This window comes from Paramisgurnus dabryanus, chromosome 24, assembly GCF_030506205.2.
Source record: "Paramisgurnus dabryanus chromosome 24, PD_genome_1.1, whole genome shotgun sequence".
NCBI lineage: Eukaryota > Metazoa > Chordata > Actinopteri > Cypriniformes > Cobitidae > Paramisgurnus > Paramisgurnus dabryanus.
Window position 1 is genome coordinate 3411788 of NC_133360.1, and position 13822 is coordinate 3425609.

At 34.0% G+C, this 13822-nt stretch overlaps 2 protein-coding genes across 2 annotated transcripts in view; one reads left to right on the top strand and one right to left on the bottom strand.

Moving 5' to 3' along the window:
• The first annotated feature begins 6598 nt into the window (after nucleotides 1-6598).
• LOC135748091 (uncharacterized) overlaps nucleotides 6599-13822 on the top strand; it is a 29038-nt gene continuing 21814 nt past the window's right edge. The window contains exons 1-5 of the mRNA XM_073813634.1: nucleotides 6599-6911; nucleotides 7908-8201; nucleotides 8320-8427; nucleotides 10208-10326; nucleotides 10459-10524. Of these exons, the coding sequence (XP_073669735.1) occupies nucleotides 6617-6911; nucleotides 7908-8201; nucleotides 8320-8427; nucleotides 10208-10326; nucleotides 10459-10524 (882 nt within the window). The 5' untranslated portion in view covers nucleotides 6599-6616. The remainder of the gene's footprint in view (nucleotides 6912-7907; nucleotides 8202-8319; nucleotides 8428-10207; nucleotides 10327-10458; nucleotides 10525-13822) is intronic.
• Nucleotides 10336-13046, bottom strand: LOC135748017 (SLAM family member 5-like). Its single transcript, XM_065266090.2, has 4 exons — nucleotides 12942-13046; nucleotides 12486-12815; nucleotides 10614-10898; nucleotides 10336-10531 (listed from the first exon to the last, which is right to left on the bottom strand). The coding sequence occupies exons 1-4, from the start codon at nucleotides 12988-12990 to the stop codon at nucleotides 10419-10421; spliced, it is 777 nt and encodes a 258-aa protein (XP_065122162.2). The 5' UTR covers nucleotides 12991-13046; the 3' UTR covers nucleotides 10336-10418.

Here is a 13822-nt window from a genome sequence, read left to right on the forward strand (position 1 = left end):
AGGGTTAGTTTTCTTCTGCTTATTATGGCAGTGTGTTTATAAAACACATCTGTTAAAGCAGAGAAAGATGAGAGAAATGAAGTCTATAACTGTTACTTTGTTAATTATTATGAAAGTATAAGTCTTGGGATTCAATGATATCATAAAAAGTAATCACTGAATATAAGTGTTTAATTTATGTTCCGCCAACCCTGTGAAGCTCCCATGAAATCCAACAGTGCTGTAAAAGTTCACATACCCTGAAGAGTTAAATATTGTTTACCCAAATCTAATCTGTGGTTTCAGTCAGACACACTGAGACATCAACAATCAGCCTATAAAACACAATCATGGTGACAATCAACAACAAAGCTTCGTGCCGCAATGCATGCTGGGTACCAGGATTGTAGAAAACTCATTCATAAATCCCATCATGCATTGCAACATGACAAAAATTTTGCAACTTTCTTACCATTAACTGTCACCATCGTTGAGATTTGTAACAGAAATCATGAAGTCTCTCTTAAGCAAAAAACAACAACAACAACAACAAAACACTGAAGCATGACGGCAGTCTTATTCAAAACAATGTAATTTGCATAGAGCTTTTTTATATGCCTGTTTCTTCATAATTAATTTGTGATCAAATGTTTCAATGATTTGTAGAGTAGAATATAATAAAAATAAACAATCTGAGAAGGTCTGTAAGGTTTTCCCTCTACATGAAGCAATGAACAAGTGGTTTGACTAAAACGTTGTTACTATTGCTAAAAGAGAAGAGTTAGATCAGTGAAAGTCAAGGGACAAATGCCTAACTAAAGGAAACACTAATCACAATAATGGTGACTTCAAATGAACTCATAACAAACACAAACTTAAGATTTAATGTGATACATTTTGTGATAAATGTCTATTTGACTTGTGAGACATCACGTCAGAAAGAAGATTTGTCTACTAAATCACGCGTGTGGATGCTGGAATAGTTGAGGACTTGTATTTTGTTCTGACAGCTGTTTAGAAGTTAAACTTATCCATATAGAAAATAACTCTGCAAGTTATCATTTTATTTTTCAAACAGAGATGCTGATAGAGAGGCAAACGATTGCAGCTTTTGGAGGCATACACCCAACAGTATTCATCTATTGCATTTAATAATTTGTCTTTCTTTATTATTTTAGTATTTTCTCCAGAAAACAAGTCATCAAAATAAAAATTTAGAGACAGGAAAATGTCCAAAATGTAATTGATTTGAATGACCAGCAGGTGTTCACCATTAATGTCTTAATCATCACATCATTATCTTATTAACTTTAACACTGATTCAGAGTTATATTTTTAACACCAGTCTTTTTTAACACCGATCTTGGTGTGGATTATATAAACACCAAATAGTGTTGATTTAACACTGATAGAGTTAATTTAACACTGGGGATTTTTCTGTGTATATTGTTATATTCCTATATAGAGAATATTATACATTACTATAGGCTACTTATTTTTTACTACCCATATAAAGAAGATACGCGTAATGACAAATCTTCACGCTTGCCTTTCTCACTTTTTAAATCTCTATATGAAAGCGTCTGCTTAATGCCTAATGAAAACGCCATGATAATGTTATAAGAAGTCTAAACATCAATAATTTGATCTCCTGTCTGTTTAATTTTAGATACAGATGCGCATCATATTAATTAAATAATATATTAATAAATGTGTTCGTTATCGCATCCAATACTTTAATGTTAGCCTACTCTGGTGGACACAGCACTGGCTTCCTTTAACGACAGCAAAATCTAAATACTAAATCAAAAATGTCCAGCAAAACACAATATTACCGGTAATAAATATGATCATGCACTGTTAAAAATGTATTGTAATTTTACAGGAAATTCCTGGCAACTAATTGCAGTAAATTTACAGCCAATAATATACAGGATTTGTACTGTTTACTTTGACAATAAAGGAATGTATTTACACAACATTTGTACTGTGATTGTAGTCGCATTATTACAGCAAAATGCTGTAGTTTATTACAATTTAATCTATATTTACTGCAACTCAGTTGCCAGGAATTTCCTGTAATTTCCTGTAAAATCCTGTTATTTGTGAATATTAAAATACTTTAGTAATTTCCCATATTAGCAAATTACAAACACACAACACAGGTATCTTTTCTGTTTTTATTAACAAACTGGGCATCACCACATATTACAAAATAATACAATTTGTTTTTTCAAACACAAAACAAAACGTTTCAGTGAAGCTCACTTTTACACGTCCAGACAGCCTATCATCAGGGGGAACATGGTGATATGAAACAAAGGTGCCCAGTCAGACTTGAACTGGGAAAGTTGTTCATGGTACTAGCCCATCAACTCAAAGTCCAGGAGTTTTCTAAGCAAGGTGGAAACAGGTGCGTTAAGCCCATGCCTCTTCTCTGCTTTGCTGCCCGTCTGGGAGTTGATTCCACAAAAAGCTCTGAGAAAAGAGGATTATTTTTAAGTTTTCATGTTTTAAATAATGACAAATAAAAAAATTTCCTACTTGCTCATAAAAGAAAATGACTCCTATGTTTTTAATATTCATAACTTTTAGAATTACATTGTTTTTCTTAAAAATATAATGTAAAAGCCAATGTAATTTTATGCATGTATGTGCTGTATCTTGAATTTCACTTTGTACAAAACTATTCGCTAAATCCCTTAACCATAATTTTTTTAAATAGATGGAAACCTGTCTATTGACATCAATGCATAAAATATATCATAGCGCCTAACAATACTGGACAAAAAGGTCATGAGAATGATGGATCTATTTTCTTTATTAGTGTGTAAACAGTGTAAACATACCTTTGTATAAATTCAAGAGTCCCTGAGGCGTCTTTAGGGTACTGCATGTGAAACACGTACACAGGAAAATCCCCAGTGTTAAATTAACTCTACCAGTGTTAAATCAACACTATTTGGTGTTTATATAATCCACACCAAGATCGGTGTTAAGAAAGACTGGTGTTAAAAATATAACTCTGAATCAGTGTTAAAGTTAATGAGATAATGAAGTGCTGATTAAAACATTAATGGTGAACACCTGCTGGTCATTCAAATCAATTACATTTTGGACATTTTCCTGTTTCTAAATTTTTATTTTGATGACTCGTTTTCTGGAGAAAATACTAAAATAATAAAGAAAGACAAATTATTAAATGCAATAGATGAATACTGCTGGGTGTGTGCCTCCAAAAGCTGCAATCTTTCACGTTTGCCTCTCTATCAGCATCTCTGTTTGAAAAATAAAATGATAACTTGCAGAGTTATTTTCTAAATGGATAAGTTTAACTTCTAAACAGCTGTCAGAACAAAATACAAGTGCTCAACTATTCCAGCATCCACACGCGTGATTTAGTAGACAAATCTTCTTTCTGACGTGATGTCTCACAAGTCAAATAGACATTTATCATAAAATGTATCACATTAAATCTTAAGTTTGTGTTTGTTATGAGTTCATTTGAAGTCACCATTATTGTGATTAGTGTTTCCTTTAGTTAGGCATTTGTCCCTTGACTTTCACCGATCTAACTCTCCTCTTTAAGCAATAGCAACAATGTTATAGTAAGACCACTTGTTCATTGCTTCATGTAGAGGAATGTAGACCTTCTTAGTTTATTTTTATTATATTGTACTCTACAAATCATTGAAACGTTCGATCACAAATTAATTATGAAGAAACAGGCATATAAAAAAGCTCTATGCAAATGACATTGTATTGAATAAGACTGCCGTCATGCTTTAGTGTGTTTTTGTTGTTGTTTTTTGCTTAAGAGAGACTTCATGATTTCTGATACAAAGCTCAACGATGGTGACAGTTAATGGTAAGAAAGTTGCAACATTTTTGTCATGTTGCAATGCATGATGGGATTTATGAATGAATTTTCTACAATCCTGGAACCCAGCATGCATTGTGGCATGATGTTTTGTTGTTGATTGTCACCATGATTGTGTTTTATAGGCTGATTGTTAATGTCTCAGTGTGTCTGACTTACACCACAGATTAGATTTGGGTTAACAATATTTAACTCTTCAGGGTATGTGGACTTTTACAGCACTGTTGGATTTCATGGGAGCTTCACAGGGTTGGTGGAACATAAATTAAACACTTATATTCAGTGATTACTTCTTTTATGATATCATTGAATCCCAAGACTTATACTTTCATAATAATTAACATAACAACAGTTATAGACTTTGTTTCTCTCATCTTCCTCTGCTTTAACAGATGTGTTTGATAAACACACTGCTACAATGAGCAGAAGAAAATTAACACTAAACTTCAAGACCCAAGTACCCAACTAAAGGAAACACTAATCGGCACAATGGTGACTTACTTTATTAACCAGATTTACAGCAGTTCTTTAGAAGTTAAACCTATCATCCATGTAACTTTGCAAGCAAGTTGTAATTTTAGTTTTCAAACAGAGATGATGATAGTGTTCATTAAACTCTAGGCATTTTATCTATTGCATTTAATATTTTGTCTTTCTGCATTATTTTAGTATTACTTTATCCAGAAAAAGAGTCATCAAAATAAAAAAATTAAAGACAGGGAACGTTCTAAAATTAAGTTGATTTGACACAGAATGACCAGCAGGTGTTCACCATTAATGTCTTAATCATCACTTCATTATCTCATTAACTTCAACACTGCATCAGTGTTATATTTTTAACACCACTCTTTTTACACACCCATCTGGGAGTGGATTATATGTACACCCACAGTGTTTATTTAACACCGGGGATTTTGCTGATTTTGTCCTTCTTAAAAAAATGTTGATTGATGACCGATGGTACCGTTGGCCGCGCAATTTCACAATTCAAACAGCAGCGATCCCACAATACTATGCCGTGGCTTTAAAATAATGCTTCTACAGTGTAGTTACAATAAAATTACATGACTGTCTATACATTTCCCATCATGCATTCGCATTTACAATAAAAACATGAATACAATATTTTGTTGTACAATTTATTGTAAAAATTACATCAATTGCTAACAGTGTGGATTTCTTTTTGAGCTCTTTTGCTTCGGTGACAAACTGCTCTTAAAAAATTATTTTGTGGACTAGAGCTGCGAAAAATTCGTATATGGAGTTAGATTTGCCGTGTTTTATGCAAATAGAAAACAGTGCGTGCGACCGCTCATGTAGGACACTCCAAATTCACTAGCGTAAGAACAAGTATAAGACCAAATTCATGAGCATGAGAAGTTTAAGTGTGCGAATAAATACGAAAACTTACCCAAGTATTAGAGAATAAGACTCAATATAAGACCCATTTTCTTTGCTACCCAGTCTCAGAAGCAAATAGGCAAAGCCTAAACATAAAAAATCGGAATGTGTGAATTCAGAGATGTTATCTATCTGTGACCGTGTTTATTTTGCCATTCTGTTGTTTTTAATTCTATGCCATGTCTCACAACAGAACTGATTTTAAGAGATAAATTGTGTTTTGGAGTTCTTGTTGTTTACCTACCACTAAGTTTATGAAAAAAATCTTAAATTTAAGATCTTCAATATATGATAAACCTTGTCGTGTGTGCAGGTGTGTTTGTTAAAACAGATGAAGTGAAGTCAGTGTCAGTGTCAGTGATGGAGGGAGATTCTGTTACTCTACATACTGATATTACTGAAATGCAGAAAGATGATATGATACTGTGGAGATTTGGACCTGGAAATTCTCTCATAGCTACAATCAATGGAGTGGCCAAAGATATCTCAGTATTTGATGATGTTCTTGATGGGAGATTCAGAGACAGACTGCAGGTGAATAATCAGACTGGAGATCTCACCATCACAAACACCAAAACCAAAGACTCTGGACTTTATCAAATGAGCATTAACAGCACTAAAGAGAGCTCATATAGATTCAATGTTACTGTCTATGGTGAGTAAAGATTAAACATTCAGAGATCTGATTTCTTAATCTGTGTGTTTATTTTTCCATTCTGTTGTTTTTAAGTCTATGTCATCATGTCTTCCAACAACTGATTTTAAAAGCTAAAAGTTTCTAATTGTTTATACCGAAACAAGTAGTTAATCTGAAATTTAAGAGCTTTCATGTTTGACTATCTGTTTATGCAGGTGTGTTTGGTGATGAAGTAAAGTCAATATCAGTGATGGAGGGAGATTCTGTTACCCTACAAAGTAATATTACCAAACTACAGAGAGATGATCTCATACTGTGGAGATTTGGACCTGAAAATTCTCTCATTGCTCGAATCAATGGCGTGGCCAAAGATATCTCAATATTTGATGATGTTCTTGATGGGAGATTCATAGACAGACTGCAGGTGAATAATCAGACTGGAAATCTCATCATCACCGACACTAAGACCAAAGACTCTGGACTTTATCAAATGATCATCAGCGGCAAACAGAAGATCTCATACAGAGTCAATGTTACTGTCTATGGTGAGTAAAGATTTAGAAAAACTTCACTGGAAGTAAACACAGATGTATTATTCTAACTGGATTTAATGTACTGTTGTGTTCTGAGTGCTTTTCATCTTTACCGAATTTGGTTTCATTTTTGGGGTAATTTTTGGTTCATTTGGTGATACAGATGAAGTGAAGTCAGTGTCAGTGATGGAGGGAGATTCTGTTACTCTACACACTGATATTACTGAAATACAGAAAGATGATCTGATACTGTGGAGGTTTGGACTTCAAAAGTCTCTTATAGAAAGAATCAACGGCGCCCCCAGTGAGACCTTAATAAATGATGATGTTCTTGATGGGAGATTCAGAGACAGACTGATGGTGAATGATCAGACTGGAGATCTCACCATCAAGGACACCAAAACCAAAGACTCTGGACTTTATGAAATGATCATCAACAGCGCTAAAGAGAGCTCATACAGATTCAATGTTACTGTCTATGGTGAGTAAAGATTTAGTAAATAGTTCACTGGACATAAACACAAATCATGCTTTGTACTATGATGCACGGTTGTCATTTTTGATCTGAGTAGTTTGTCATAATAGCAGGGACGCATAATTTTAAAAGCTGAAATGGAGGATTGTCAGCTGTCGGTGGGTGACCCTAAAGTTACCACAGTAAACACTATTAGCGTTAGTGAAGTACTAAAATATAATAAGATAAGCATTCAGCGCTAAACAACTTGCCCTAATTAGGCAAGGAAAAGAATTTGAAGAGTTTGGTTCCAAAACGCAATAAATCCATTTTGATTAATTTGGGTAAAACGTGTTTTCTAAAAAGTGACAAGATGAAAACCACTATTTTCTTTTACAAACTGTCACATAGCATCTTAAGGTTATGAAAACATAAAAAATTCAAATCCATAATTTGATTTTCAAAGATTTCCACAAAATGCAATAAATCCATTACCAGTTTTTTTTCAAAATGCTATAAATCTATTGAATCAATATATAAATGTGCATTCATCTTTGCCATGTTATATTCATTTAGTTGACTAGTGGTATACACTGATAAAAAACATTAATGGCATTAATGAAAACACTTACTCATATTAAGATCACTGTCATTACTGCTGTCATCCTTGGGACGTCGTCTGCAAACTTTTTTGACAGCGATCAGCTGTAAAATGTTTTGGTCCTGCTCTATTTTCGTTGGCTTCGCGTATTATTGTATTTTGCATAAAATTAAGAATTTACTCTTAACTACTGACCTAATACAATACTGATTTGGCGGTAACTCCTTTTCTTAAATGGAATTTATCATGTTTGGAACCAAACTCTTCAAATAAACTTTTAAAACAAACCAGAGAACATGAATGGAATGGGCACTTGGTCTAAAATGCAGGGGACAGAATGACCTGAATCCAGGGTTTGAATATGTCAAAAAAATATTTAATTTAATGTAATTTATTATTTTTTTCTATCAAATGTTTTTCAGCTTTTTTGCCCGTTCCTGTGATCACCAGAGACTCTTCACAATGTTCTTCATCATCTTCAAGCTCAAATTGTGTGTTGTTGTGTTCAGTGATGAATGTGAGAGATGTGAGTCTGTCCTGGTACAAAGGAAACAGTTTATTGTCTAGCATCAGTGTGACTTATCTCAATTTCAAACTCTCATTACATCTGGAGGTTGAATATCAGGATATAAACACATACAGATGTGTGGTAAACAATGCCATCAAAAATCGAACTGAACATCTTAACATCGATGAACTCTGTCAGCCGTGTTCAGGTACAACCGCAGTTTTGCTTAGAAATGGCTTCACTTCATCTTTAATAAATGTAAAAAATTAATTTCCCTTTAAGATATTGGTCATGTTAAAACATATGTTTCATGTTGTTTTCTTCAGGCTGTGTTTGCTGTTGTCATGATTTTGAAGCTGTGATCCGATTGGTCCTCTCTGCTCTGGTGGGCGTGGCTGCGTTTGCCATTTTGGTTTATGACATCAGATCGAGCAGTTGAACAGAAGAAAAGATCAGAGACACCATCAGACTGTTAGTGATGAAACATATATTATAGTTACGTAAACCACTATTTTTACTTTTCTTTTTATTGTTTTTGCTTTGTATATAAAGCACTCAGAAGATATTATTACTTTAATAGCCGATTTAAAAAATATGAAAATTCTGTCATCATTCACTCACCGTCATCGTTGTTTTAAACCTGTAGTTTTTTTATTCTGTTGAACACATGCTTAATGTGCGTAAGTGCTAAGAATTATCGGAAAAGCAACTCAGATCATTCAATTTTTATAGTAAAGGGCTGAGTAAACATTAATTTGTGTTTTTTCTTTCGTTTATTGCATTACTTCATTTATACTCTTACAATTTTTTGTATTCATTAATTTTTAGCATTTTTTTATTCACTTTTATTCTTTTTAAATGTTTTATATTATATCGATAAAACCACTGAGCAAGTAAAATTATTTAATAAACTATCTTTATTATATTTACATTACTTTGTCTCCTGTTGCTGTTTTTTTACCTTCATCTGTTTATTTGCCTTGTGGTTGATTTGAAGTATTAACTCACAACAGAGTTGATATTCAAGTACAGCTTAACACTATATACAGATTTCCTAGTGATTTCCTGAGGAGAGAATTTGCTCAGTAGGACTGAAAGATCAGGTCTTTAGGACATTTAGGATATTATAAATAATAATAATATTTCATTATATGAGATTACAGACATGAATCCAATCTTATATCTGTAAATTAAAGCAAGTGCGTCTTCAGACTGATCAAATTTAAAATAAGCATAAAGAAAAAACTTTATAACTCTTTATAACAAAATAAAAAACTTTATTAACTTACGAGTCAGACCACAGAAGCACAAACAGAGATAAACACACATGAGAAACATTTTCTTCAACACTCGGCACAGTGATGCTATCAAGAAGAATTGTGAAGAGATAAGTTCAGATGTCTGTATCATTCAGTTATAAGATAAGCTGTAAGTATTGTGCAGAAATAACACAACTGTGTGCTCTGATAAAGTAAGTTTACTTGTTGAGATCGTACTTTTAGATTTGTGCAGCAGTTTCTTTTACAGATTCAGTTGAGCTGTTTGCTGTTTTATTACTCAAGCTGTATCAATTTAGATGTTCCAGATCGATTCGCTTTCGATTCTCGGTTCGATTCCGATTCTCAGACCAATTTTTATACTGGATTCTCGATTCAACTCAGTCAATATAGATTTAATACAAAAACTTTATTTATTAAAAAAAACAGTGAACATAAGTTTACAAGTGGGTAATTATTAATAAAAAGAAATTAAGAGCCACCAACCTGAATATTACACTTTTTTTATTTTAGGTACACTTGGGTACATTAAAACAGAATCCATCTTAGCAAACAAAAAGTAACAAAATCTAGGTGTCTGTAAAATTATCCATAGTAAATACAAACACTATAGTAAGGTTGAAATTTATTTTTTGCTGATAACATACATTATTTTATAAAATAATTTATACAGTAAGTTATATCCAGTGTTATCCTGGGCACCTGACGTCTACAACATAAATTCTCATCTATAATGTTTAATGTTTAGGGTATTAATTTAGAAGTTTTTTTCTCATGGGTGCCCTGCCCTGTGCCGCCGCCTCTTTGCAAAATGCCTCCCATGCCTAAATCCACTACTGCAGGCTCATCGCCGTCCTTCAACATGAAAAATTCAGAAATTCAAAATATATAAGTTGCACATGCACAAGTATGCTACTTGTACAAATGCTTGTCGCAGTCTTAAGCCCTTTGGTGCCCACCTATGTGCTGGTGCCCCAGGACACTTGCCCAATCTTGTCTATGGATAATCCGTCCCGTGTTGTACAGATTGCTGGATCTGTGATCTCCACTTCACCGGTCTGAACTGTTTTAATAAACATAGACACGCAAATAAAACTTAAACTTTTGATGTGATACAGTATATATTACAGTTTTATTAGCAGTAGTTTTTACTTGCCCTGTTGTTTTGTGTTTTTTCGTTTCCTGCAGATGCAGCAGATCAGAACTAAAGCCACAACCATCAGACATCCAACAGCACAACAGATCAGAATAATGGTAAGAGCTGTAATCAATAATAAGAGTATCTGTCAATATCATCAGTTTAACTGATCTGATTTTAGACCAGTGTCTAATAATAATCACACCTGTTTTATGTGAACTTGTCTGACAGAGATGATTGATGTTGAGATGTTGAGTTCGGTTTGTTATGGGATTGTTGAGTACACAGCTGTATGTGTTGTTATCCTGATATTCAACCTCCAGAGGTAGAGAGAGTCTGATGTTGAGATCAGACACACTGATGCTGGACAATAAACTGTTTCCTTTGTACCAGGACAGACTCACATCTCTCACATTCAACACTGAACACAATAATGAACAATTCGAACATTGTAAAAAGTTTCTGGAGATGACAGGAACAGGAAGACGAGCTGGAAAACAAACAAGAAGCTTTCCAGTATAAGTGAAAAAAAGTTTTTGGTTTTTAAAGTAACCATTTCTGTCTTAGCTTTAATGTAGAATAACCTTGCAAATAACTAGATGTTAAAGGTTGGAACCCAACAATTTAGGAAACTTTATTTTTAAGAGCTGATACAACATGAGATCAATTTCCTATTTGGATCCTAAACTAACACAGTCTCTCTGTCCAGACTAAAGATTCATCTCTCATCATCATTTAGGGCTCTATTTTAACGATCTAAGCGCATTGTCTAAAGCGCACATGGCAATGTCTAAATGGGCGTGTCCGAATCCACTTTTGCTAATTTAACGACGGGAAAAATTGTTTTTGCGCCGAGCGCATGGTCGAAAAGGGTAGGTCCTTTTGTAATGGGAGTATTTTGGGCGTAACGTGCAGTAAACCAATGAGAGTCACAGCTCTCATCCCCTTTAAAAGCAAGTTGCGCTGGCGCTATGTCTAATCCCTATTTAAATGACGGACTTTGTAAACTGAAAAACTAAGCGGAGGAAGACGATCCCCAGTTTAAGATTAATGTTAAATAATTGTGTTGTTTTTCACTTGTATTGAAATTGTTATTTTTTATTAAAACCTTTAAAACCCGTTTTCTTTTAGTCATGGAAGTAAAAAGCAGGCTTGTAATTGCTTTAAATGTATGGCTATCCAATATCATCAAAACATAATTTACAAGTATGTAAGAAAAGGTTTGTACTCTAAAAATACTTTATTTGTAACAAACAGGAGATAAAGAAATTACAAACGGCTCTCCTCACGTTTCAGCACTTTGGACAGCGTTTTTTTTAGCAAAGAGTTTTTTAAGCATTACTTACAAATGTTTCTCATCTCACCATATCCACAGGTACATTATATACAATAAATCCGTGAGGTAGCATTAAAAAAAACATTTAAAAACAGACGCATTTGTTCAAAGCAAAGCATTTATTTACTTACCAGGCTGGTGAAGCAGCTCTTTGCGCCTTAACGTCTCATAATCAGTCCTCATTTATAAATATGTCCAAGAGACTCAATAATAATCTTTTACATTCAATCCTTTAATCTTTCATATTTAAAAGCATTTTTGTGCTGCTGCGCATTCATGTAGCCTACTTTGTGATAAGCAAACCCGCGTTGTCCTCCCGTTTATAGGCGCATTTTACTAATGCGCTCTTTAAATAACATAAAACACATTGCGCCATTGACTTTAGACTTTAGACCAGGTTTTTGTTGGTCAATGGCGTAGTCTATTTTAGTTGCCTCAAAATAGCAACGCGCCAACAATGCGCCTGAACACACCTCATTTTCAGACCAGAACGCCCATGGGCGCAAAAGGGGGCGCAAATGCATTTGCTATTTAAACAACGCGGCGCTAAACGTGAAAATTAGGGTGGAAACTAGCGAAAGACACTTGCGTCGCGCATTGCGCTGCATTGCGCCGGGTGTAAGATAGAGCCCTTAATCTGAATTCATGCTGCATTACTGAAGTCTATCTGAAGATCTTTGAATACAGTAAGATAAATCAATGACAAGCATTCGATAGAGAAAATACCAAAACTCCACTCACCATAGACAATAACATTAAAAACAAATGAGGTCTTCTGTTTGCCGCTGATGATTATTTTATAATCTCCAGTGTGTTGAGTTTCAATGTTTGTGATGATGAGATCTCCAGTCTGATCATTCACCTGCAGTCTGTCTCTGAATCTCCCATCAAGAACATCATCAAATACTGAGATATCTTTGGCCACTCCATTAATTCTTGCTATTAGAGTCTTGTTAAGTCCAAACTTCCACAGTATCAGATCATCTGTCTGTAGTTTAGTAATATAACTTTGTAGAGTAACAGAATCTCCCTCAATCATTGATACTGACTTCACTTCATCACCAAACACACCTGAAAATACAAATATAGAGACAGAAATTAAAAAATATATCTGATTATACTGTATGAGATCACAGATTAAACTGAAAATAAAATAAACATAAAGAACAACTTTATAACAAAAACTTTATAACTTACCAGTCAGACCACAGAAGCACAAACAGAGATAAACACACATGAGAAACATTTTCTTCAACACTCAACACAGTGATGCTATCAAGAAGAGTTGTGTAAAGGTAAGTTCAGATGTATCATTGGGTTATATAAGATAAGCTGTAAGTATTGTGCAGAAATAACACAACAGTGTGCTCTGATAAAGTGAGCTTACGTGTCAAGATCATACATTTAGATTTGTGCAGCAGTTTTTCTAACAGATTCAGTTGAGCTGTTTGCTGTTTTATTACTCAAGCTGCATTTATTTCAAAGTCTCCATTAAAATACTATAGATCTTTAAAGAGTACTGTACATACAAGTGGGAGTTTGCGGTTCTTCCTGACTCTTTGTAAAAAAAAAATGCATTTAATAAAAAAGTTTTATTGCAGTAGGCTCTGACACAAACAACTTTTGTAGTCTCTTAACTGTCACTAACTCATATCTGTAAAGTCCACAAGACCACAGAGCATCTCTTCTTTTATTATATCTTATAAAGGATGCTTATTTGCACTCTTTGTGAGTCCTTTGTGTTTATATTGTGTAGCTGCTTGATCCAACGAAAAGGTTACCAACTTGTCCCCATTACCTTAAAACTGACGGCAAATTGTGCAAAACATCGCATTGTTTCTTTCATTGTGTTTTACCCAAATAAATGTCTGCTGCCAAGATGTTTAATTATTACGTTTTCGTTTGGCCTTATTATTAGAGGGCGGTGCCGCCATCTTAACGTCTCTTTGCTCTACCAGCTGACGTAAAACATGACATGATGAAGAAGTTAAAATGTTCCTTGATGGTTACATTGCATAAGAATACATACAGACAAACGGCCACAGCAGAAAATATATTTTAGTGACTGAAAGTTAAAT